This window comes from Aotus nancymaae, unplaced genomic scaffold (assembly GCF_030222135.1).
Source record: "Aotus nancymaae isolate 86718 unplaced genomic scaffold, 86718_ANA_hifiasm-v0.15.2.pri h1tg000012l, whole genome shotgun sequence".
NCBI lineage: Eukaryota > Metazoa > Chordata > Mammalia > Primates > Aotidae > Aotus > Aotus nancymaae.
Window position 1 is genome coordinate 18898140 of NW_026988423.1, and position 27039 is coordinate 18925178.

General features: G+C 50.7%; 1 protein-coding gene across 3 annotated transcripts in view; it reads left to right on the forward strand.

Annotated features, from left to right (window-relative positions):
- The window catches only part of ZBTB16 (zinc finger and BTB domain containing 16), a 200974-nt gene extending 177470 nt beyond the window's left edge, over positions 1-23504 (forward strand). For all 3 annotated transcript variants that reach the window (XM_012470486.3, XM_012470484.2, XM_012470485.3), the window contains exons 5-7: positions 10124-10294; positions 15559-15726; positions 18316-23504. In XM_012470486.3, coding sequence (XP_012325909.1) covers positions 10124-10294; positions 15559-15726; positions 18316-18545 — 569 coding nt within the window. In that variant the 3' untranslated portion in view covers positions 18546-23504. The remainder of the gene's footprint in view (positions 1-10123; positions 10295-15558; positions 15727-18315) is intronic.
- The last annotated feature ends 3535 nt before the right edge of the window (positions 23505-27039 follow it).

Genomic DNA, 27039 nt, shown 5'->3' on the forward strand with positions numbered 1-27039 from the left:
CCAATCTGCCAGCACCCTCTTCAATAGAATTATTGAATATTAGAGTGGAGAAAAATCCTTTAAGGATCATTTGTATCCCTCTTCATTTTACTGATGAGGAAACTGAGGCCCAGAAAGGTCTAGTAACCTGCTCAGGAGTGCACAGTGAGTTAGTCACTGAGCCAGGACTAGAGGCCAGGTTTTCCGTTCCTTTGTTCCGGTTCAGCTGAGAGTCTGCAGTAAAATGCCATGGGAGGGCAAGAGGATGACTGGGATCCCTTTCATGCTCCATCCCGATGTTCCCTCACCCACTCTGGGGCTTCTTTTCCTGGAAGCCTCTAAGATCAGCTGAGTTAGAGACCAAGGAACCCATGCTTCTTGCAGTGCTCATGCAGTCTTGCCGAGGGTTACAGGCAGAAGCTGTGCCAGGGAGTGGAGTTAGAATGGAACCAGTTGTAGCTTTTGGTTTATCTGCCACCCACCTACCCCCAAATGCAGGAAGTAGGGAGCCCTTTGGCTTTAGGAACCCTGAGAGTAAACAGGTGCCTGTCTCTCTCCTTTGAACTTTATAGTTCTACAGAACAAGCAGTGTAGAGACACCAAGGAAGAAAGTTCTCTGCCTCTTGGGAGAAGTTGTTGGGCACAGGGCCTTCAAGTCGGCACCATGCCTGCTTGCTCCATCCCACAGTCCATCATTCTCCCAGACTGTTCCCATCTCAGAGGCACCTCTCTGCCAGAACAGGCAGTCTCTGAGAGAGGCTTCCACATCAGATGCTCCACCCAAGGTCGGACTGGACTGGGTTGGGCTGGGCTAGGCTAGGCTTGCTCTGCAGAGCTGGGCGAGGTTAGGCTACTGCAGGCCGCCCTTCTCCTCTCTGGGTTGTTGAAGTTGGTCCGATTTTTCAATCGTGGGCCAATTAGTTTCACAAATAGGGGCCCCTGTGGTGCCAGGGCACATTTGTTCCGGGCCTGCGCACTGGCCAGACCTCATTGTTCTGCCTCCCACCCCCGTGTGGGCCCATTGTCCTCGCCCTCAGCGGGTGCTGCTTACCGCTGATTTATACGGGCAGGTGTCCTGCGGGCTCCAGGCTTCTCTGCCACAGCTGGCGGAGGTGCTTAAGGCCTTGGACCCGGTGACCTTTGCCCTAGTCCTGCTGTCATTTTGAAAGTTACAGACCAGAGGGCTGCATACCTCTCCGGATTTACTTTCCACCCCAACTCACCCCCCCACTGCGTGCGCGCGCGTGCACACATAGACACACACACACACACTCACACTCACACTCCCTTTCCTTCTTCCTCCCCTTGCTCCTGGAGAAGTTTTAATTCATTCTGGAATGTCTGGAAGGGTCCAGCCAGTGGACTGGGATCCAAGAAGGAGCTACTGGGGCAGTGGGAGGTACCAGCAGAGGATACTAGTCTCTGCTGGTGTGCTTGGAAGCGGATACTTCCTGGAACATGGTTTTTAATCCTCGGATTCATTAGTTCCATATCTGATGCTGGAAGGAAGGGAGGAGGATGTTACCATTGGTGTGGCACTGCAGGGAACCAGGACTTGATTTGGCATCTTGTAACTTAGCATGCACCCTTCCTGCCAGAGGCCCCTTGTACCCTTGAAAGGGCAGCCCAGCATAGGAGGTAAATTGAAAGTGAAGGTGGGTATGTAGCCCACTAAAAGAATGCAGATCTTGTCACCTCTTAACCCGTTTATTCTCTCTCTTCTTGCAAACCAAACTTCTCTCTTTTTTTAAAACCTCCTTCCCCTTTTTATCCACCCCTTTTCTTGTCCCCCTCCCCCCGTTCTCCTCCTCTTCGGCTCGTTTGTTGAAGTGATTGACAAAATTAGTAAATCCATTCATGTTACTTTTATTGTGCAGCTCTCAATAAATCCCCCATGTCCAGGGCGCACCTTAATGAGCTAGTGAGCTGACAAATTTGTTTACTGTAGCTGGAGGTGCCGAGTAATGAAATGCACTTGTGTCTGCTGCTCACTGCTAAACAAATACACGGTTTTCCGGGAGCCAGCTCTGCTAGCTGCTGCTGCCTGAGGATGCAGCCACATTCCCCAAGAGACTGAAAGTTGTATGTGGGCATATGTTTTTAGAAATGTAATCACTCTCTTATCCATTGCTTAGTTTTAAAACATATCTGAATCAGCCGTTCAAACTCCTCCCCCTTTCTTTCGTTACTCAATGAAGATGCTTTTGCTCCCTTGACTGACGGTATTGAAACCTTAACATTCCCCTGTTCTCTTGTGGAAATGGAATGTCATACAGATGTGTAGATGCTTTCTATGATTCTATGTTGATAAGAAAGGAAAGAAAAAGAGGCTGAGAGGGCTGGATAAAGAAACTTAAAATTGACAAGGGTGAAATTGACAAGCAATGCTCAGGTTTTTGGCTCTTGGCTTGGTTTGGGATGATGTAATTGAGTGCCCCAGCAGTGGATAACTCTGCATGCAGAAGACAAACACCCACGCATGAGCTCAAAGCTAATTGAGTTTGAGACAAGTCTTCTAAGATGGTATCTTAGTGTATCCTACCCCAGTAAAAGGAACTGGGGAACTTGTCTCCCATTCACCAGAAGCTGATTTGTTTCCAGGGTTCAGTGGGCTGATGTGGCCTTTGTTGCCCACCTAGTTAGCCTTCTAAGGAAGACTGGGAGTGCAGGAGTGCATCCCAAATGATTCTGGAACTCATGCCCAAGAGGAAAACTGGAGAACTAAAGAGAGGGCCCTTGACCCTTGGTCCAGTACATCCCTTAAAAAGGAGCTAAGCCCTAAATGGTGGCACATGTGAAGTCAATATGGAGGAGCCACTGCAGATGTCAAGGGCTGGACTTTGTTCCTTTCGTCTCTTCCTCACCCCACCCCACCCCAGCCTTCTCCATCCTGTTAAGATGCAGGCAGAGCCTTCCTGCCTTGCATGGGAGTCAGGTGCTGCCTGTCTCTGCCTCTCTTTCTCTCTTGCAGAGTGAATGGTGCAGCTCTGCTACCTTTTTCAGCAGCAACCTAGGGGCAAAGGGAGGAGAAGATAGGTGAAAGAAAAAGGCATCAGTTTATGTGATGGCTTGAGTGTGTGGTCATGAAGGAAGGTTGCCGATGCTGGAGATGGTGTCTTAGGAAAGAGTAATCCCCCAGATGTCAGAGGGAGCAGAAAGACATATCTGAAGGATTTGAGGGCTGAGGGTGGAGGGTGGGGAACGTTTCTAGTTTAAATCAACGTTTTCACACCCTCCTCAATTTGATATGTTCTTTCTGTGGGGAGAAGAAGCTGTTGGGGTGGCAGAGGAGGCAGTCCTTCCTTTGTTGGGTGAGGTTGGGTAGGATTGGACGTGAGAAGCCCTTCTGGGGTACATGGGCATGCACACACACACACAGGCATGCACACACCCCAGCACATGCACACACAGCAGTCCCAGCTTGCTTACCAGAAAAAGCTGGAGTATATTTAGATCCCTCTGCTCCTTTGATTAGGAAACTGCTTATAGCGGGAGATAATAAGAGCTTTGCTCCAAGAAGGTGTAGCACCTGAACATCTTCTCCAGCTGTGTACCCCTCTGATCCTCTTCCTTCCCTACTATTAAAGAGATAATTGGTATGGAAATGGCACAGGTGTAAACATGAGGGTTTTTGTGTTTCATAATTTCAGACCCCGTCATCACCTGGGTGAAATACCCTAGATCTATGTCACCCCTCCTGCCTACTCTACTATTCCACCCTGGCCTGGCTTTCTCCCTTTCTCTCTCCTCCCTCCCTCCCTCCCTCCCTCCCTCCCTCCCTCCCTTCCTTCCTTCCTTTTTGCTAAAATTAAGCTTGTTTTAAATTGGAAGACTTTGAGCTATATGTGTCCTGTAGTCAAAACTGGCTGTGTTGCCATTCGGGGGTCTGGTGTGGGTCATCTTCCCTGGAGACAGAATTGATGCAAATGTGGTCCCAGATATTTGCATGGACCCTGCCCATATTACTGAGAGTCATGCTCCTTGAGCCTTGTATAGCTTCATCCTTTCCACATGCATCCCCTTTTCCTACTTCAGATTCCCTTTGAGCACATACCCTGGGAGCCAGGCTAAGACTGAGTCCCATTCATTCTTCAGAAGAGCAGAGGTGCTAATTCCTTGACCTGAAAAATTACTTCCTTGGGTCAAAGCTGATTTATATATTTGATTTACATTGAAATTTACAGATTGATAGAAAACAATATAATACATTTGTGGGATTTACATAATCAAAAACGTTTGTCAGTTTCATCGTAACAGGGCTGTGAAGTCAGGGTTGGAAAGGGCAGGTTAGTTATGAATTCTCTTTTCTAGATGAAGAAACTGAGGTTAGGGACAACAACTGCCTGGACTGGGATCACAAATCCAAGAAGGGCTGCGTCTCTGGGTCAGAATTGGCATTTTTGGACTGTTTCACTATATAAAATGGCAAAACTGATCCTTTCATGGTCTGGGTCTTTGCTTCTGAGCAACAGAGTTCAGACATGGAGTGAGAACTAGGCAGTCCTGTCCAGCCCCCGAGACAGACATGGGAGGCCTCAGTGAGATGCGCTGCCTGTGTGTCACTTGGCATGACTGATTTCCAAGGAGAGTCTTGTTGGATGCTCTTAGTAGTGGTTTCATTTACAGACTGTGGTCTGAACCTTCACCAGCCTTAGCCCTCTGTCTGCACTATGACTCTCCTCATACCTTCTTCCCCACCCTTTGTTATCGTCTCACAGACTCTTATTTATTTTCTAATTCAACATGCAGTTATTAAGTGCCTACTCTATATCAGCCCTGTGCTGTGTGTTGGGGAATATACAGATGAAAACAATAGTTCCTGCTTTGGAGGCTTATAATCTATTAGGCAGAGCTGGAAGTCCAAAGTAAATGCAATACGGGCTTTACGTGATGTAACAGTGAGAGCTCAGAGGAAGATGGCGCTCTTGGCACTGAATCCTAAGTGGTGCAACTCATCAAAGATGCCTTCTCTAGGGTCAGCTTCCCAGAAAGAAACAGCCCAGAGGCAACAAAACAACTTAGGCATGTGTATGGGGCAGGGCTGCCATGACTCACGATCCAGGTTGTTCACTGCACAAGGGTACCCAGCCCTCTCTGCACTCACCGTACGTGTGCATCCAGGTCTGTGAGTCTGCCCAGAGGAGGGGACGCGATTTTCAGATGAAGGTGTTGTTTGGCTGGCATTGGCTCTGTGACCACGTTATAAAGTCTCCTCATGTGGATGTCTCAGTCGATGTCTTGATAACCACAGTATGGCAGATAAGGAGCAAATGGACCTGGCGAAGTGAAATGACTTACTCAGGGCCACAAGGCAAGTATGTGGGAGAGCTGGCCCTTGTGCTGCTTTTCCTTCTCCTGTGTCATGTGGACCATCTGACTTCTGAGGGTCTCGTTCATCTGGTCAGAGCACATCCCCCCTCCCCAGTGGTACCAGGACTGACATCTCTCCGTAGCAGAGGACGAAACCCAGGCTTTGAAGGGAGCAGAGCGCTCCAGTGCTGCCACCACCCCCCCCCCCCCACCCCGCCGCACATCTCACTGCAGCTAATGAATTGCTAATACAATTTTCTAGATAATTTTATTTCCATAGTCCCACATTTTAATGTGTTTCCAAAAGCTAGCATTTATTTGCTTAATCTCCCAGTGTAATAGAATCTGCCCTGACTCATCATACATGCGAACAATCAGCTAGGCTGAAACGGCAGCAAATTGTTTAATAACTCACATCTAGTCTCTAGATTTTTAACTCGCGTGCACCAATAGCTTTTCTTGTGTCTCATCCACATCTCCCCCGCCCTTTCCAGTTTTTTAAAAATACTTTTCTATCATCATAGCTGTTAGTCTCCAAGCAGAAGAATGGGGGAAGCGGATACTGAGTCTCAGAGCCCTTCGTTTCTTCCCCTGGGAGCATTGGTTGGTAGATACGTGGCCAAGGAACACCCCTGCGCCTTGTGGATGTCCCAGGAAGGGGACAGAGACCACTGTAGGGACATCACAGCGTTTCCTTTCCAGGGGGTGACCATCTAACTTCCAGCCTATTGACCAGGTGCAAAACTGGCCACCTGGATTTTGTGTGTGCCACCCCTCCCCTGCTGTCCACCTTTCTAGGAGTTTCTCTCTCCCCTCGCCCTGGCAGCCTCTGCTCTCCTCTGGTCCCCACCCTCCTCCAGTGGTCCATCAGCCCTCTAACTGCTTCTAACCACTTGCTGCTGCTGTCAGCCCCTACATGTGCCCAGAGTCACTGCCTTCTAACACAGGTCGGATCGTGCTAGCACCACTCGTCTTAGTCAATTCAGGCTACTTTAACAAATGACTATGGACTGGACGGCTTATACACAGCAGACATGTGTTGCTCACAGCTCTGGAGGCTGGGAAGTCTGCGGTCAGGGTGCCAGCATGTTCGGGTTCTGGTGAGGGTCCTCCTCCTGGTTGCAGACTGCTGACTTCTGTGTCCTTACATGGTAGAAGGGGCTAGCTAGCTCTCAGGGCCCTCTTTTACAAGGATACTCCTCCCATTTTAATTATCCAATTATTCTCCCCCAGGCCCCACTTCCTAATATCGTCACCTTAGGGGTTAGGATTTCAGAAAAGGAATCGGAGGAGACCCAAACATTAGGATCATAGCAGCTCTTGGTCTTTGCAGCACTGCATTGCCTGTAGAATAAAGTCCAACCCGCCTACGTGGTGTATGCTGCCCTCTGTGACCTGACGCCCATCACCCTCCCAGCTTGTCTCCATCCCCAGGGCCTGTCCTTGGCCCCATCTGCTCTGACACTTGCCTGCAGTGTCTCTCTCCTTAGCCTGGCACATATGCCCCAACTACTTGTCCTTGGCTTCTCAGAGACTTTTTACTTTTCAAAACCTAACTCAAAATCCCAGACCTCTTGGAGTCACCCTGCCTTACCCTCTGGGTGGTTGTCAACTCGGCATCTCCCATTTGTCTGGGACCTGGTTTCTCTGCTCAGCCTCAGCATGCCCCTGGTCCCCTAGCACAGTGTCTACACTTGGTAGTAGCTCAGTGAGTTGGCTGAATGGATATGAAGTGGGTTCAGGCCACCCTGAGAAGTAGGGGCAGCATCGAGGGGCCTTGGGAAGACCAAGGGGGCAGAGTGCCATGGTCTGCCGTGCTGGGTGGTATTGGCCCTCAGAGCATCTCTGGGTCTGGCTGTATAGGCTGAGACGTTCCATAGAGAATGCCATTCTTGTTCCCTTTGCCCAGGTTTCTTGCATGCAGGCAGGGGATCTCAGAGGATGCATAAGCAGAAGGCTTGGCTCTTAAAGAGCATGGCTGGCCCCACTGATTTAAGGTAGCTGTTTGAACACCTGGATTAATTGGGCTCTCTGTGCGATGAGGATTAAGGGCAGAGAGGAGGTGGATGCTGGGGACCCTCAAGTTGAAGGAGCAGGGGCCGCCGGGCACAGAATGCATTGCAGATGCCCTCTGCTCCTGTGTATGTAGGTTAGGCAGGGAGGGACATTGAAGACTCACTGTCAACTCTTGGCACTGCCTCTGCCCGGAAAGATACATTTCTCATTGTGTCCCCCTCCAGCAAGTGGAGCTGAGCACCCTGCTCAACACTTCCGAGCGACCTTGGTGGCTCCCAGTAGGGTTGGAAGACCTCAGAGAGCTATGCCTTTTGACCCAACCCCACTCCTGGCCAGGGGTTCTAGCCATTGCTGGAGCTGTACTAGATGCAGGGTGCCCTGTACTGTCCTTCCTGGGCCTCTTCTAGGGTAAGCCCAGACAGGCAGGCAGGCAGCATTGAGCCCAACCCCATGGTTTCTGAAAGCAGACAAACCGAGATGTTTTCAGATCCCAACTCTGCCTCTTTCTGTGTGGTATTAGGTAAGTTATTTAATCTCTCTGTTTTCCATTAGTGAAAAGGGGGATAAGAATGCCTGCCTTGTAGGAATGCAAGTTTTAAATGAGCTGACAGCATAGATAAAGCACCTAGCATAACACCTAGTTTTGCTCCCCTTCCTTCCTGCTTTTTGATGGCCAGGAGCAAAATCCAGTGCTGGCTGCTGTTCCCCTCCCCTGCTCAGCCTTCATGACACTGGTGAGATGGGGCATGGCTCCAGGTGCTTAGACTTCAGTGTCTGCAAAGGGAAAGGGTACCGGGGGGTGTGGGGACACAGAAGTGTGGGGGACAGTGAAAGGTGGGCCTTGCCTGCCTACTAGTTCATCCTAACCCAGCCATGAGTGGGACCGAGGTGTTGAGGACCAGACCTCTCACTTGCTATCCTCATCAATGGGCCAGGAAGGCAGGGAGTTCTTCGTGCCATCCCTTCTCTCCTCCCTACCTTTCACCAGATACTTCCCCATTCCACGCTGAGCAGCCCGTGGCTTCTAGAAGCCAAAGCTCTGGCCCTCCCTCCACTCTGGACTGGACTGACAGGTGCTAGGCCTATCTGCCTTTCCTGCTTGTGTCCCCCACACAGGGGACAGAGGTGTGGGGCCAAGGGCTGGTGACCTCACACCTCTGGTCACCTGCCCTTGGCCCCACATCTCTGTCTCCTGTGTGGGGGACACAAGCAGGAAAGGTAGATAGTCTGTGTGCTGGTGCATGCGTTGCTCACACACCAGCACAGAGACATGCAGATGGGCCTGCTAGGGAGCTGCTGTGCTCAGGAAAATAGCCCCAAAGGGTGGGCGAAAAGCTGCCGGTTAGGACTCAGACACGAGGTCAGATACTTCCTCCCGTAGTGCTGCAGCCAGAAAGGTCACGGCTCCAGAGCAGCATCAGAAAGGGGGTGATAACAGACAGATAATGGCAGCCTGCATTCGTGGGGTACTGTGGGGGTGAACAGCCAGTCAGGATTAGATAAAAATCTCACTCCACTCAACTAGCTTTAAATCCTCTGACAGCTGCCCATCAGGTTTAGGATGGAACCTAAAGCTCTTGATGTGGTTTGCAAGACCCTGCATGGCCTGGCCCTTGCCTTTCCCTTTGGCCTCCTCCTCCTCTTCCCAGCTGCTCTGCACTATTCCTCTGCCCGATCCTCCCATGGCCCAGAGTGTTCACAGACACTCTTCCATCTTCCAGATTCTGTCATTCACCTGCTGCACTGGGTAACATCGGTCATGAGAGCAGGGACTTTGCATGCTCTTCCGTGGTCATATCCCCAGTGCCACAAAGACAGCCTTACTTGTAGAATGCACCAAGTAATACTTGTTGAATGAATAGACCCTAAGATTAATGCTTTAGTGAGTGGCAAAGTAGTTTAAAAAAGCAGGGTCTTTAGTTAAACTTGGGAAAGCATTAAAATCTAGGGTGCGTGGGTGTGAAACCCAGCTCTGCCACTTGTGGACTCTATGAAAGGAATCCCCATCGCCCCGGCTATGGCCTGTTAGGAGCTGGGCTGCATAGCAGGATGCAAGCGAGCAAAGCTGAGCTCCTTCTCCTGTCATATTAGTGGTGACATTAGATTCTCACAGGAGTGTAAACCCTATTGGGAACTGTGCATTCACGGGATCTAGGCTGCACGCTGCTTTTTGAGAGTCTAATGAAAAATGTAATGCACTTGAATCATCCTGAAACCATCCCCCTACCATACGTGGAAAAATTGCCTTCCGTGAAACCAGTCCCTGGTGCCAAAAATGTTGTGGACTGCTGCTCTATGGGATTTTGGCCAAAGTACTTAATCTTTCTTGTCTAAAAGGTGAGGATGACATAGGCTAGCTTTTGGAGTTGTGGATTTATATTAGTTACGTTAGAACAATGACTGGCCCATAGTATCTTTGTTATCGTTTGTCCTCACAGGGTCTACCCTGACTCCCCCACATTCTGCCCCAGACTCTGTGAAGTCTATACGGTATGTACCCTCTTAGGACCCTGCCTTCTTTTACATACCACCCGACACAGTTGCACATTACCCTTGCTGTTGTGATGCATTTGATTACTGTCTCTCCCTCTCCCGCTAGACTTGAGCTTCCAGAGCTCAGGAGCGACGTCCATTTTGCCCATCACTGGGGCCACGTACTGGGCGCTCACTGTTGCACAGTCTGGGCCAACTCTGGATTTGCCCCTGCACACGGGGATTTGGAGGTGTGAATCCCGACGCTGGCTCTCACTCCAGATGGGTAAAGAACGCGCCTTGTGTTCCCACCCTCCTGAGGCGCCCCCTTTCCTGTCTCCCACAGGCACCGACATGGCCGTCTTCTGCCTGCTGTGTGGGAAGCGTTTCCAGGCGCAGAGCGCACTGCAGCAGCACATGGAGGTCCACGCGGGCGTGCGCAGCTACATCTGCAGCGAGTGCAACCGCACCTTCCCCAGCCACACGGCCCTCAAACGCCACCTGCGCTCACATACAGGTAGGTCAGTCCAGCTGATGGGTGGATCGGATCTCTGGGAGCCAATGTCTATATTTACCTCCAAGGACATAAAGTGGAGGTGGTGGGCTGAGTCAGCCCTCAGCCCTTCTGCTCAAGGTTTAGACATGCAGGGGCTGCCTGTCGTGCAGGTAAATGTGGACAGTTCTCCCAGCCCCCTCCTGTGGAAGTCTTGGCCTGTCGTGCAGGTAAATGTGGACAGTTCTCCCAGCCCCCTCTTGTGGAAGTCTTGCCGTGTTCAACACAGGATGCTTGTTAAAAAGGCAGACTCTCGGGTCCCACTCTCAGAAACTTTTATTCCATGGGGCCAGGGGTGGGATCCCAGACTCAGCATTATTAATAGGTATTCCCAAGGGATTCTCATATAGGTAGACCCAAAAGGAATTTTGAGAAACACTGACCTGCTGGGTCTCTTAACAGTGTCTGCCCTGCCTCCCACCACTCCTGATGCCCCACGCTCCATCCACACACATTTCTGAAGTCAGCTTCGGGCTTCTGAGGGCATGCTGAAGAAGTGGTCCTACTTTCCCCACAATAACAAAGGCCTATACTTGGACCTTAACCCTGTTTAGGGAAGACCAGGAGGGCATTTAAAACGATGAGCAGTGAAATATTGCTGCTCAGCCAGTTCCAGGTGATGGGACAAGGGAGGGGTTATGAGGTGAGGAAGCCTGGTGCCCAGGGGCTGGCTGTTCCCTGCCCCCACCCTCTAGGCTTCAGGGATGGGGACACTTGGTGTCCCCGGTCTTCCCTAACAGGGGAGTGGATGGCTTATATTCCTTCTTTTCTCTGTGCCTATGAGTGTGAGCCCTATGAGGGCTCTGCTGACTTGAACCTTGATAAAGGAATACCCATTTCTGAGTCTGCATATGGCTCTGCCTTTGTGTGCTGTGTTTGTAGGGAGTGGTGGGGTCAGGTCTCTATCTCGGTATGTAGCAGACTGTATACTCATAAAGGCCTCTGCATGCCATGTAAAGTAACAGTAGGCCCTCTCTTCATTTTGAGAGTCTTGTCACAGCTCAGAGATTGAGTATGCAGGCCAGGTCTTGCATGGGTGGCAGGCTCTGCTAAATAAGGGAAGAGCTTTACTTCTCATGGACGGAGCTGGCCTGGTCTGCCAGCAGTAGGTATCCTCATTAAGGACTTATTGGCTCTCACTTGTGGATGCCATTTTGTTCAGAGGAGCACCTTGCCTTAGTGCCACCAGATTTCACAGAACTACTTAAAATTGTTGGCATAGGACGGAGGTAGGGCCCAGAGGGTCAGGCTCAATAAGAAGGGCCGAGGGTGGGATATTGACAAGGACTTTCTCTACAGCAACTACATAAGCGTCTCCCCTGCAGGTATATGCACCTTCCTATGAACACCTCCCTCAACGGGTCCCCAAGTTCATTCAGTGTTACGAAAGATGGCTTGGCCAGGCGTGCTCACACCCGTAATCCCAGAACTTTGGGAGGCCAAAGCCAGTGGATCACAAGGTCAGGAGTTTGAGACTAGCCTGGCTAACATGGTGAAACCCTGTCTCTACTGAAAATACAAAAATTAGCCGGGCTGTGGTGGCGTGCGCCTGTAATCCCAGCTACTCAGGAGGCTGAGGCAGGTGAATGGCTTTAACCCGGGAAGTAGAGGTTGCAGTGAGCTGAGATCACACCACTATACTCCAGCCTGGGCGACAGAGTGAGACTCCCTCTCAAAAAAAAGAAAAAGAAAGAAAGAAAGATGGCTAGATACCTTTCAGCCAGTTCTGAGCATGAGCATGCTGCTGGGTCAAATCAGTTGGCTTCATTTGACTTGCATGATCTCAGTCCTGCTAAATCCACCCAGAATATGCCCTGCTCTGTCCATGCCACCTTCTCAGAGCTCAGATATGAAAATGTCACATGCCCTTGTGTCAGTCATGGCACAGATCCCTGGGGAGGGGCTGTTTCCAGAGTTGGGGAGAAGCCCTTGCTTATTCTAGGAAACACGGAGCATGTATGCTGCCTGTGCACACACACAGAAACACCCATGCATTTTCACACCAGCGAGGCACTGTGCACACAAGCCATATACAGGCTGTGCACACCCCACACACAATGCCTCATTAATATTCCGTTGTTCTTGGCCCATTTGCTGCTGGGGCTGGGTGTTTAGCACCAGCAGCTGTGTTTGGTAGGTTAGTCCAGCCGTGCTCTTGGCATTGATGGATCCCTGATTCACACGGCTCATCATATAATAAACTCTCAGCTGTGCTGAAGGGAGGGACTGGGAGGGAGGGGCCTGAGGAGCCAGCAGGATGGGGCTGGGGTGGGGAGGATGACAGACACTAGGCTTGGCCAGTGCCAGAGAAAGCACCAAGTAAGGACAGATTGGGGGTGTGGGGGGGTCACAGGTGCACTGGGCAGGCTGGAGGGGGTTCTAATTAGTCTCGTTTGTCCTGCACTTAATGTCAAGCTCATTAAAGAGGCTACAGAGTTAATCAACATAGCACAAATTGGATTTTGAGTTCTGCAGCCAGTTTTGTGTACATTATGGCCACACCGACACAATCAGCTCTCAGGGTGAGGATTTCACGCCAGGTGCTCACCATGCTTCCAAATCAGGACAGGGATACGTGTGTGTTGGTGACTTTTCTTTCTTTTCTTTTTTTTTTTTTTGTTGTTTGTTTTTCCTTCTAAGTTCTTTTTATTCTTTTCCCTGGGCAGACTCAGGAGATTTCCTATTTAAACTCATTTAGCATGTGCTCCACTTTATAATTAAATTCATAAAAATCGGATCAAACAAACTCCTCTGTCTTAACCCTTTGTTTTTAAATTGTTAGGGACCCCTCTGGAGGTGAAAGGCACAGGCAGCCACCCCCTGCCTCCCTACCACACCGCCTTCCCCCCGGCTGGGTGGCTGCCGATGTACGTTTTAATTACCGGCTCCGGCTGAAGTCTCACGTGGCCTTTGCTTTATTTATTTATTTATACCTTAATGAGGATACTGAATCTTTGATTAAAGTCGTAATCGTTGCCGATTCAGTAAGGAGGGGGAGTTGGCTGTCAGACCAGACGGAGCTGTGAGTGCAGACACACAGAGTGGGTCAGGGCGCGCGCGCACACACACACACACACACACACACACACACACACAGACTGGCCCTGACTGTATTAGACACACAACTAATTAGTACCAGAGTCTGCACGGGCCTCCACTCCCCTCGGGTTTGATAGGGCTGGAGGCCAGGCAGTACCCATGGCTTTGACAGTGAGGATGGGCAGGTAGCGATTTCCCCAGCTGAGAACCCCAGGCCTTGGCTCATCCCCGGATCTGCAGGTGAGGGACTTGCTGGCCAAGCCTCTGAGCCAGCACAACGCCCTATAGATTGGGGTGAACTGGTGCCAAGGCATGATGCCACTCTTTGAGCTTCTCCCATCTGATTCCTGATGAAAGTGCCCCTCGCATGGCATCAGCGCTTCTTGCAAATCCTCCACCCATGAGAAAGTCAGCCACTGAACAGAGCCCAGCATCCACTCCCCACAGAGCCCTAAAAACCCTTCAGAGCCATCAGAAGAGATGAGAATTTATGTGGGTACAGGAGCCTGGCTTAGGGAGGGGGGAGATTTGGTTAGTGGCCTGAGGAGGGTAGAGAGAGGAGAGAGTAAAATATCATTTTAAAAAGGAAGTGAAGGCACAGGCATGCGAGTCTATAACGAGAAGGGCAATTTATGCCCAGGCACGAGCGCAGTTTGACATGGGGATAATGAAAAAACGTAGGTCATTGTGGATGACTTAAACCTTCAGCAGCTGAAGAAAATGTATGAAATGCAGAGGACATTACACGGTTGGCAGCCCCGCACATCTGCAGAGGGACAAGTGAAATACAGTGGGCCATTCTTTACCATAAACTGTGGTTGTTGGAGATGCAGCCCAGAGAAATTGTAATTACAGTGACAAGACGAATCAGCGATATTTAAATATTCATGAACAAAGTCTGGGGTGATCAATCTATCTTTATTGTCTGCGCCTTCATTCCTGTAATAAATAAGTAGCTGGAGTCCTCACCTTTCATCCCCCAAACCCCCCACTTTGGGTATGAAATGCAAGATGGTTAATCTCCACACCCCAACCTCTCATGCTCTGGGGATTTAAGAGTGGGATCCTCAAAAAAGAGGCTGATGGACTTAGATTCCAGACCTAGAAAAGGCAGTTCTCTTCAAGTTTCATAGACCCACCATTTCCTGAGTCTGTTCTGGGTTCTCCCTGTGTGATGTCCTGAGGCTACAAGGATGGGTGAGGCTGGCTTCTTATCCTGGTGGTGCTTCCGTGCTGGAGGTATGGTGGGCGAGCCAGTAGATACAGCACAGTGTGTCAGCAAGCTGACAAGTATATGGTACCCTGACTCTGGAGCCAGACTCAAACCTGAATCCCAACTCAGCTCCTTACTTGCTGTTTCACCGGGATGATGTTGAAGCATCTCCAAGCATCTCATCTTTTCTCAACTATAAAATGAGAATAATATCTTTCTTTAAGGTTGTTGCCATGATCACCTGATACGATCACATCACACATCTGAGTGCTCAGGAAATGTGGGCCATTTTAATGCGAAAGTGCCATACAAATTATACCACACTAATAAAGGAACAAAATTCTGGGCATTTCTTCTCTTTGGGGACACAGAGGAAAGTGTGATTCATTCTGCCTGGGGAACTAAAGGGAAGTCCACACAGGGGTATGAACTGTGCTTTGAAGGATGATTAGGAGTTCACCAGGGAGAAAAGAAATAGAGCAGAGAAAACAGCTACATAAGAAATTGGGGACTGTTGAAGGAATTTGGGAGACAATGTGAAGTTCCCCAAATTGGAGAGATTTCTTTGAAGGTTGCGGAGTCAGACTGGAGTGATTTTCACCCTTAACCTAGAGGAACAGGAGAAGAGGTCATCTAAGAGGCAGGATGGTGAGGTCTTAAAGCCCTGAGGCCTGCTGTATGTATCCACGTGGGGGCATGCTTTCTGGGGGCTGCTGTCCATCCCTGAACCAAATGGGCTCTCTTTTCCCAGGACTGGCCCTTGCCCCACAGATGATCATGGGGCCACAGTAAAGTATGGACATGTGTGAACACAGGTATTGCTTGTTTATTCAGTGGAGGTGTGGATCTTTAAGTTGTCTTTGGAGGTGGTGAATACAGGTTGTCTCATCCCTCTCATGCACAGAATGTGCCCTACTGTCTCCTGAAGAGGGGTCAGGGAAGAGCAAAGACCTGATCCAGCCCCTTGTCCCCACAGGTGACCACCCCTATGAGTGTGAGTTCTGTGGCAGCTGTTTCCGGGATGAGAGCACACTCAAGAGCCACAAACGCATCCACACGGGGGAGAAGCCCTACGAGTGCAATGGCTGCGGCAAGAAGTTCAGCCTCAAGCATCAGCTGGAGACGCACTATAGGGTGCACACAGGTACCGAGGGCCAGGGAGGGGCCTGAGCTGGCTCTCAGACCTGGGTGGAGGTGGAGAGCAGGTGGTCTCTCGGAGAAGCCTAAGTGAGAATGATCCCAGGCTGAACCAAAGAGTAGAAGAGGTTCTATTAAGGGCTGGTATGGTGGCCTGAGGACCACCACACCCCAGTCAAGGCCAAGGCAGACATTACTAATCAATCCCAGCACACTTTCCGATGAGATCCCGCCAGCCCTCCAGGCAGCTATACCAGTAGTTCAGAGGTGACATGCAAAATGATGTCTGTACGTGAGCACTTAGCTGAAGGTGAAGGTTAGGGTAATTTCAGTTGGAGTAGGAATTAGGGTGCATTGAATTAGGTTATTATGAAGGTCGGGAAATTGTCAAGTTAGCTCGTGTTTGGTTCTGAGATTAGAGGAGCAGATATATTTAATAATCCCTGTATGCATATGAGGTTTTACCATTTCAGAGTGCCTTCACATTCTTTTTTTTTTTTTTTTTTTTTTAAACTTTTACTCTTGTTGCCCAGGCTGGAGTGCAATGGCACAATCTCAACTCACTGCAACCTCCATCTCCCAGGTTCAAGCGATTCTCCTGCCTCAGCCTCCCAATTACCTGGGATTATAGGCATGTGCCACCATGCCCAGCTAATTTTGTATTTTTTTTAGTAGAGACAGGCTTTTGCCATGTTGGTCAGGCTGGTCTTAAACTCCTGACCTCAAGTGATCTACCCGCCTCAGCCTCCCAAAGTACTAGGATTGCAAGTGTGAGCCACTGCATCCTGCTACATTCTTGTTTGATTGGACAAAGAAATATAGGTTACTCTTTTTCCCGAGATCAGAAGACAAAATAAGCAGAGGATCTTCCACAGTTTCCCAGGTTGGGGGCAGTGGAGTCCTGGAGCTTCACTTGCTTTGTGAAAGCTAATTTTTCACATTTCTTCACAACTTCAAGTTCAGTGACATCACCTTGGTTGCTTAAAATTGGCCCTGGGAGGAGTAGTCACATCATAGCAATCGGCAGATGCTACAAACCAGGGCTTTTTGGAAAGCCAGTTGTTAAACATTTACCACCAGCACACTGCTGGTTGTCGGGAAGGTTGCTTTACAGAAGAATAAGAGGTGACAGAACTTGGAAAACGAAGAAGCCCCCTCTGATCAGGGGAGACAGCTGTCCTGTCCAGAGGAAGGGGGAGAGGTGGCCTCAGGCAGGTCCTGCTGGCTTAGAGGAGAGTACGTTGCCTTTAGAGGGGAAGGGTAGACAGAAGGAGCAGTAAGTAGAGCTGTGTGTTGTCAGAGCTCGGCATTCTTGCCACAGTTTGAGCCCACAAGGAGAGGGTGAGGTGTCCATTGCTGACAACTATAGTGACCCAGAGGATTTCCCAGAGCCCTGGGGTTTCCTTAGCCCCTTGTCAGGGACGTGACCTGGCAGGTGGATCATTAACTGTATTGGCAGTGACTATTGTAAATAGCTGGTCGATAGTTAGATCACTTTGGCTGTTCATTACTTCATTATTTGCTGGGGCCTGTGCGTGGAGGAGTATTGATAGCGAGATGGCTGGCCAGTTAATTACTCTATTGAAACAAGGTTCCCTTACATCTTCTGCTCAGCTCCAGGGGACTCTGTGGAAGGAAAGTTGGGGTATAGAAGGCTAGGGTGTGGCTGTGTGCTCCCAGGTTCTTTATTCCTCCCATCCTGCCCTACCCCTAATTCCAGCCTCAGGAGGGAGGCAGGGTCTCCAGGGCAAGGTCTAGAGTTTTAGCAGGATAGGCCGGGTGCAGTAGCTCACGCCTGTAATCCCAGCAGTTAGGGTGGCCGAGGCAGGCGGATCACTTGAGGTCAGGAGTTCAAACCCAGCCTGGCCAACATGGTGAAAACCTGTCTCTACTAAAAATACAAAAATTAGGCCGGCATGGTGGTGGCATCTGTGATCCCAGCTACTTGGGAGGCTGAGGCAGGGGATCGCTTGAACCTGGGAGGCGGAAGTTGCAGTGAGCTGAGATTGTACCACTGCTTTCAAGCCTGGACAACAGAGTGAGACTTCGTCTCAAAAGAAACAGCTTTAGCAGGATACATGTCCCCAGGTGTAGCATATTTGAAGGGGACACTCGGGGTTCCCTCAGTTTCCCCCACCCCTGCTCCCCACCATCTGTAGCCCTGAAAGGTCTTGATCCACCTACTCTCTGGATGGAACTGTGGCTTGTGGCTTGAAGAGCCATTCCTGAGGACTTTGGGACCTTTCTCTTTCTAGACATCCATTTTCTTAATTAGAAAGGGAAAAGACTTTGGCCTTGGGAGAGTTGAGAATAGTAAGATAAGGAGCTGGGCAAACTAGCTACGTGTAGCTATTTAATTAGTTACCATGAAATAAAAATTAGACAACTGTAGAGCCCCAGTCACACCAGCCTCATTCATAGCCATGTGTAACTGGTGGCTGCCGTCTGGGGTGGTGCCTTGATTGTCCCAGGAAGTTCTGTTGGAGCAAGCCCAGCTGTAGGAACTCAGCTTCTCCGGCACCCCTGAAGGTGACTTGGGGCCCTCACTGCCCTCTGTCTGTCCTCACTTTCTCCTGCCCCATCTCCCCACCCTCAGGTGAGAAGCCCTTTGAGTGTAAGCTCTGCCACCAGCGCTCCCGGGACTACTCGGCCATGATCAAGCACCTGAGAACACACAACGGCGCCTCGCCCTACCAGTGCACCATCTGCACTGAGTACTGCCCCAGCCTCTCCTCCATGCAGAAGCACATGAAGGGCCACAAGCCCGAGGAGATCCCACCCGACTGGAGGATAGAGAAGACATACCTCTACCTGTGCTACGTGTGAAGCGGGGGCCTGCGGCGGTGGAGCCGAGCCGGGAGCCAGGAAAGAAGAGTTGGAGTGAGATGAAGTCAAGGAAGGACTGTGAAAAATAAAAAATGGAAAAAAAAAAAAAGAGAAGAAAAAAAGGAAACCTGATAGCTTTTTGGCCTTGGATTCTCTCTGGGCTCCAGATGACCTGGATGCCAAGCCACTGCCCCTCCTCTGGGGGCCACCTCCCTCCCCTCCCGGCTAGAGGTTTGCCTGATTTTCTGCGATGGGATGGGGTATGTCGTTCACTCAAATGGTGGCAGATTTTTCTCCTCCCTCCACCCAGTCCTTCCTTTATATATCCCGAAACAGAGGCTAAGAAGCAGATGAGAGGTCCTCTGGTCAGAGCCACACAGTCTCTGCCGGCCTTCCTCCTCCAGCCCCCCAGAAGATGAAGGGAGGGAGGAGGGGAGCCAGAAGGGCTCTCCGCTGCAGATGGGGCTGGGCTGGGTCACTAGTTGCTCAAAATGGCAGCTCTAGTTTGCTGGATGCCAACTGGGGAGAGGAAGGGTTCTGTTTCTCTTCCCACCACTCAGCCCACCTGCTGCTTTCCTCTGCTCTGCCACATCTGGGTGTCCCCTGGTGGTCTCCGAGAGCCTCGAGGCTCCCCCCTCCCTTTGTTCCCAGCCTCCACTTGACTCCTGCCCTCCAAGTCCCAGGGGAGTCCCAGCCCCTCAGGGACCTGGCGATGTCTCCATCCTTTCCACTTCCCTAGTGGGACAGCTGCCTCCAGAGCCCTCCTACCCTCAGTCTTCTGAGAACACAAAACAAATCGAATACCCCACCCTAGTCCAGCCCCATCGTGAGCAGGGTTCCTGCTGCGCTGCTTCCAAAATGGAAAAGCGTCACAACTAAATACCTAATATCCTACCAAACAAACCACGGTCCCTACAGCGGCCCGTTTATGATCCAAGGGAAGGCTGTGGATGTCTTTCTCTAGAGGGGCCCTACACCTGGAGAAGAGGACACCCCGCCCGCCCGCCTGGGCTGAGGGAAGCTGGGCAAGGGAGGAAGTTGCTGAGTCACACTGGGGACCCCAGACGTAGTGAGCTCAGCAAGAAAACCCAGGTTCAGAGAGAGTCGCACAGAATTCCTGACTCACAGGGCTCCTCGGTCCACAGTGGGGAGGAGGAGGAGGAGGACGAGGAGGAGGAGCAGGAGGAGGACGAGGAGGAGGACGAGTTGAAAGCGCTTTGGCCTTGTATTATGTTTTGCTTCTTTTCTGTGTCCCGTTAGCACATTGTACTTGAATTACCTCAGTTTTTTGTGACCTCATGAGCTTTTTTAACCTCTGTATCTCTTTTTTGGTTGGGGCTTGGAGGAACGGGGAGGGTGTTCTTTTCTGTTTCTTGTGTAAATTAATAGTTGTTTTTATAGACTTCAGCTGGCCAAGGCCCTCCCCATGCCCCTGGAGACCAGCCTCCCAGCTGGAAGGCGCTGCGCAGGAGGAGTTGATACTCAGGATCTGAATGTGAGGGCCGGGGAGGGCAAAAAAGTGGGTAGGGAGGGGATGTCGCATTGGGGTCTCATGGTCCCCAGAGGGCACTAGGGAGTCACTGTTGGCTCTGCCCAGGGCATGAGGTCACCTGCGGCCGCCATCCGTTCAGCCTAAAACACTCTGGAGGGAGTCCCACCTTTCTTAAACAATTTGCTGGGCCATTGAAGTTTGAGGGCCTATATTCGGATCCTTGCAACTGTGTGGTCCCACCTCTGTGTGCATTCTCATTACCAGAACTGGTCTGTTTTCACGGCCGGTCTTTGGGGAGGGGGCGGGATCCTGCCTTTGTTGTGTTGTGTTGGGGTGGGGGTGTTGTTTTTCTAAAAGCTACCTCTTCTGTTTGTCCAGTCGTTCTTCCGTTCCTTTCCCACCTCCCATTCTGCTGCTCTTCCTCCCTCTCTTCCCCAACCTCCCCCCACCCTCCTGAATTTTGGAAAGCACATTTGCAATATTCGTGTTTGCTTTGGGACGGACCCTCCGTTTCATCTCATGCTTTATGTGTAAGAGTTTTTATTATTATTTTTTTTTCTTTCCTTTCTCTCTCTGAGAAAGTTGTGGCTGCGTTTTGATCTTAGGTTTTACAAAGTGATTTAGGGAAGCGGTTTTGGGGATAAGGATCTCGAGGAATGTAGGGAAGCCAGAGGGATGGGTGCTGCTGTGACGACCCCCCTGTCCCTCGGCCCCAGCCCTCCTGCCCTCCCCTTCAATCTCATCCACCAAATCTGAAGGCCTTAAAATTGTGTGTTGGGGGGATGTGAATTGGGAGGACGGCGTCACTAGACTGTTCATTAGGGATGATATAGGGAGGATGCTATTTTGCAACTATGATCACGACTTAGTGTTTTGGAAAGGAAAAGAAGCTAAACTTGAAATATGTGACTAGAACAGTTGTCATGATTATAATGTGAAAAGGGTGAACTCATTTGGGGGAGGGGCCGTCTGTAAGAAATCATTATGCACTATGGCTTCCTCCTCTGGTCTGGGAAGAAGCGGGGACTGGCTGGCCCTCAGGGGATCTGTAAATCCCAGAAAACAGTACTTTTAACAGCAAGATGTCATTCAACAGGGGTGGGGAAGGAAGAGAAAAAACTTTTCCATAGAACTAGCTGACCCCCTCCCACCCTCATCCTTCCCACTCAGCCCGGCCCCTCCCCCCTCCATTCATAAAAGCTCAGAGGGTTGAGCTGATCTTTACAAATTGTAATATTTTTGTAGTATCTGTTAGTTCCTTCGTCAGTTCTGCAGAACCTTGCCCTTTCCTTTTGTAATGTGAATAGGAAGACAAAAGACAAAAATAAAAGTCCACCACCACCAAAATATCCCTTTGTACGTGTGTGTGTGTGCGTGCGTGCTTTGTGTGTGCGGTTGTGTGTTAAATCATGCAGTATTGTCATAATCTGGTGTTGCAGCGTTGGATAGTACTAAATCAGCATCTGGACGATCCCCCCCTTCCCCCTACTCCCCCGCTGCAGACCCCAGTGGGGAGGTAGGGGAGAGCTCAGGGGAATGTGGTTTCTGAGGGCTACTGTCTGGGGTCACCTCTGAACTGGCCGTGCCCTCCTCTCACCATGAAGACACCTGAATAGAGTCTAACATGCCTCTTCTCCAACTTCCTGCCCACAACGACGGAACAGTTCTAATGTCACAAGGCCTAGTGGCCAGGGGGCAAGGTGAGAGGCTGTCTGGAGCTTTAGAAGTGTCTGGAGTTAAGGGGAGAGGAGGAGGGTGGAGGAGGGTCTCTCCCTAGGTGGGATCTGAATATCTGTCCTCCCCTCTTCTTCATGCCATCTGACTCCTTTGGCACCTGGCTGCCTTTAGCTGTGGCACTGCTGACAACCCTGCTTGCTACTGCCTTACCCAGCACAGTGAAAAACTTCTCCAGCCTGGCAAGGCCACGTTGGTTAATAGTCCCTTTTCCACGTCCAGCTCCTACAAGTGTGTCCCTTAATGCATTTGGTGACATTTACGCCTCACTCACGTGCTTTCCCTAGCCATCCTATGTATATATAGGATAGACAAATATATAGATATATATAGATATATATATAGCAAGAGACTGATATAAAATAGTAACTATCATTGCTGCTTTGGGCTGCTTTGGAGGAGGAAGAGGCCGTGAATATGGGGAAGGCAGATCTTGGGGTGCAGGGGTGGGTAGGGAGGCTGGGGGACCCAGTGATTCAGTACAATCCAAGGGATGCAACGCGGGCTTGTTTAATCTTTGTGCCTGAACAGTTTTTCCATGTTGAGAAAAAAAAGAAAAAAGAAAAAAAACACTGCTGCAATTTTTCACAAGTGTATGGTACCTTTCTGGATGCTATTGGTACAACTGCTGTGGATGGGAAAGGCTCACTGAGCTTACCTCCTTATAGGGGAGTGAGCAGAGGTGGGCAGCCTTTCGACTCTGTCTATGAGGGGGTGGCAGGGTGGGGGGAGTCTTTGGGCTAGTTTCCCGGCAAGCCGAGCTAGGGTGAAAACTGGGGGCGCACCAGGATGTCAGACAGAAAAGCGGAAGAGTAGACTCTGTTCATTCACCTTTCCTAGGCCCATCCTGTGGTCATCATTCCCCCTCCCATCTTATCTCCTCCTTCCTGGAGCCTCTGCTGGCTTGGCTAGAATGGTGGCACTTACCTGGATATTTCAGTGGGAGGACGGAAAGCGAGACTCACCCTACACGGTGGGACAGATGGGAGAGGAGAAAAAGGCAGAGATGGCCAGGAGAAGGGCACAGGACAAGCCAGAGAGGTTGGGTCAGGGGAGAAGGGTGGGGAGGAAGAGGGGCGCAGTTCCTGCAGGCCGGTTAGCCAGCAGCTGCGGCCTCCCTGGGCCCTTGACATCCCACTTCGCAGACAGGGTACCAGCCTCCTGGTGTGTATCATAGGATTTCTTCACATAGTGTTATGCATGATCTTCGTAAGGTTAAGAAGCCGTGGTGGTGCACCATGACATCCGACCCATATATATAAAGATAAATATATATATATATATATATATATGTATGTAAATTATAGCACTGAGGGCCCCGCTGCCCTGCTGGACCAAGCAAAACTAAGCCTTTTGGTTTGGGTATTATGTTTTGTTTTGTTATTTGTTTGTTTTTGTGGCTTGTCTTATGTCGTGACAGCACAAGTGCCAGTCGGATTGCTCTGTATTACAGAATAGTGTTTTTAATTCATCGATGTTCTAGTTAATGTCTACCTCAGCGCCTCCTCTTAGCCTAATTTTAGGAGGTTGCCCAATTTTGTTTCTTCAATTTTACTGGTTACTTTTTTGTACAAATCAATCTCTTTCTCTCTCTCTCCTCCCCACCTCTCGCCCTTGCCCTCTCCTGTCTCCCCGTCCCGAACTCCCCTCCTCCCTCTGTCTCCCCCTCTCATTTTTGTTGGCTCCATTCTCTCTCCCTCCCTCCTTCCTTCTGCTGCCCACCCCCCCCACCGCCCCCCACCACCCCCACCGCCCCTCACCCCGGCCCCAGTCCCACTTCCCCAGTCGTGCTTGCCGCTCCGTATCTGTTCTAGTTCCGAAGCAGTTTCACTCAACGTTGTGCAGTCCTGGTTGCAGCTTTCCGCATCTGCCTTCGTTTCGTGTAGATTGATGCGTTTCTTTGTAATTTCAGTGTATCTGACAAGATTTAAAAAAAAAAAAAAAAGAAAAAATGAATTTACTGCTGCAGGTTTTTTTCTCTCTCCATGTGTCACTAAGTGAAGTTTGTGCCTTCTATAGCAAAGAGAATATTTTTTACATCCTACTAACAGTAGATTTTTTTGTAGTGAACATTTTTTGTATTTTTATTTATAAGTCTCATAAGAAAAATAGCAATGTTCAGTTGTATACCTTGAATCTGCAGTTAGAAGAGAATAAAGTTAATTCAGTTGTCTCTCGCTTCAAGTGTCTACCTTTTTATTGAAGTACTTGGTCTTTTTTTTTTCTTTTGCCTTTTCTTGGGTAGGGAACACGGTAGAGGAATTAAGATTTCTGTGTGGAGTCTGGGAAAAAGCTCTGTATTACACATATTTAGCCTTATTTATGTGGCACCTTTATGCCACATTTACAAGGCACGTGCACACTCAATACCATCTTGCTAATACTTTTTATTTTAAAAGTTTGTTAAATACGTGAATATCATATGATCCTCTGTACAATGTGCTAGGTAGGCACTTGTTCATTTATTCAGCAAGACCACCGTGTACCAGTTACTGTTGTCGGCACTGGGAATTACGGCAAGGGACAAAACAGACAAACCCTGGCCCCCGCTGGAGTTACCACACTAGCGAGCCACTGAGTCGGACCCGTTGCTGTGTTAGGATAACTTGCTCAGGATTGCCCGGCTGGCGAGCAGCAGTCAGAACTCCGTCCATACCTCCTGACACCAGGTCAGGTTCCTTTATTCCAGAGCCCCTGAGGCAGGGGTCTCCCGTCTTAGTCTTTAGAGAGACATTGTCGACTTACTCCTTAGCAGCTAAGCAAGCTTCAGAAATTTCTCAACAAGAAGCTTCCACACAATCAAAGGTCCCTGCCTGCGTCTGTAGCAGCCAAGAGCTGTTAAGAGAGGAGATCAGAGCAGGTGGCCTTGTGCAGGGGAGGGGATGGGTGGGAGGCAGCGGTGTAAGCTCTGCATTGTCATGGACAGAATAAAGGATTTCCACAACACTCTCCATGGGTACATGGGTACGATTCCCTCCCTGTCTCCAGCCCTTTCTCTGTTCCTCTTATCGGGGGATGGAAGCATCGCCCTACTCGTCTTTAGCTGTAAAACCAAAGCCACTCAATCCTAGACATGGTGCTTCAGCGCCACTGCCTGAGCCTGTCCAAAATAACCCCTCTCCTCATCAAGACCTAGGGGACGTAGCCATGATTGCTGTGTTGGGTCTCTCCGATGTGGTAAGCCCATGCCAAGTGCCAGGCCTGGCCTCCAGCATCATCCATGTGCCACCACCACCTGCCTGGGGAGCCAAGCATGGCCTGGTCTGCCAGGGGTGGCACTGGGTGGGTTACCTTTCAGCCCTGTTCTCCGGAGCCCAAGGCTGGGGTATGTCTGACCCTGGGGTTGCTGCGCAGAGAACCACCCGAACCACCCTTACCCCCAGACAAGACATCTTCCCAGCAAGAGGAACAGAGCAGCCGGGGGCCTCCAGCCCCTAGAAGTTGCTTCTCTGCCTTTGCTTTCTCCTCTTCCTCTTTGCAGTCTGCTCTGCTCTTTCTTCATCCCTCCTGCCCCTCATCTTTTTCCTCTCCCCCAGTCTTCTTTCTCTCCTTTCCACTCCTCCCTCTCTTCCTCCTTTCTTGTCTTTTCTCCTTCCTTTTTGCTTTTGTTTCTCTGTCCCACCTGAATGTGTCTCTCCACATATTTTTCATCTGGGAAACTAGTCCCTGACTAAAATTCTATGTTTTGGTTTTGATTTTGAGCAATTGCCTCCATTCCCCCAAGCCATCCTGACCCCGTCTTTTCTTGGGCCCCTGCCTATTTCCCCACCCCCACACTCTGCCCAACCCCTCAACACACACACACACACACACACACACACACACACACACACACGCCTCCCCGCCCCTCCCCCAGCTCCCTTCCCCTCCCCTCAGGCCTCAGCTTTCTCTTGACAGATGGGAGGGCAGTGAGCACTCCCTCTTTAAAACAACATTTAATCGCCGTTTTCTGTTCTTGGACATCAAAGCTGGGGCTTAGGCGCTGTGCTGGGGTCGCGGTGGCGCGGGCGCTGGGGGAGAGGAGGTGAGTGAATAGGGGCTGGGCTGAATGGGCTTTGTGTGACCGCCGGCTCTGCCAGCTTTACATGCTCTTTGACCCAGATATGATCTCATGGAGAGAAAGGGGCCCTGGCCAAGCCAGCCTGAGAATGCTCCCTCCATGGCCTGACTCAACCCCTCTCCTCCCTGCCCGGGGCAGGCGGCCCCGAGGCCACCCCCTGCCAGCCCCTGCCTCTGCCACCCTCTGCCCCAGCCCTGGCAATTGTGGGCAGCCTTGTCCAGAACAGACTTGCTGGGAGGACAGAACACATTGCTGGGGTCAGAAGAGGGGACAAGCACTGAGGCTGGGGCTGGGAAGACACCACCGCAAGGCTGCAGAGTGTTCTCCAGGGACCTTAATCGGGAGCTCCCCGCATGCCCCGTAGTCTTGGCTGGGTTCAAGGAGGCACTTGTGTCATGTCAGCCTTAGCAGCTCTCCCTCCTCCCAGTGGCTCTGAGGAACTCCCCTCCTGCCCAAGGTGGAGAGCTGAGGCCCGGAGCCAGCAGAGGCTTCTGAAGACTCGAGTAAGTTGCAGCCCGTGAGAAGAGGGATAAGGCCAGTCAAGTCCACGGCTGCAGGGCCAGGCCTTCCACTCAGCATGGCCAGGCCTTCCCACGTGGGAGCCCCCACTCTCCTGGCACCAGGAAGGGAGGAGACTGGGGATCGGAAGATGACTGACCTCATGCTCTGCTTCTGCCCAGGCCTTCTCTCGGTTCTGTCCTCTGCTTGCTTGCCGCCCAGAGCGATTTTCCAAAAATGCAAATAGCATCATGTCACTCCCTGGATGAGAGTCCCTGGTGACTCCTCCGTACTCTGAAGATGGAATTCAAACTCCCTATCAAAGTTCCAAGACACCCTAAGTGACAGAGCCCCTGCTCAGCACCCCGACTTCATCCCAAGATCACTCTTGAGCCCCCGGGCCAGCCCCTACTCTACTCCAGCCAACGGGACCACGGATGATCCGGGCCACACCGAGCTCCATTCCCCTGTGGGCCTGTGCGTGTGCTGTGTCCTCTTCTGGGAGCTGCACAAGCATGCACACCCCTTCTGTCTGGATCTCTCAAGTTCTCGTTACTCACTCTTCAGCTTAAACCTTCTCTCTCTCAGGAAACCTTCCCTGGACCCCTGAAGCTGAATTAGCTGTAGTCTCCATAGTAGTCACCTGTTTCCTGAACTGTCACCATGACCAGACTGTCAGTTCCTTGAGATCAGGAATTGGGTGTTGTCTG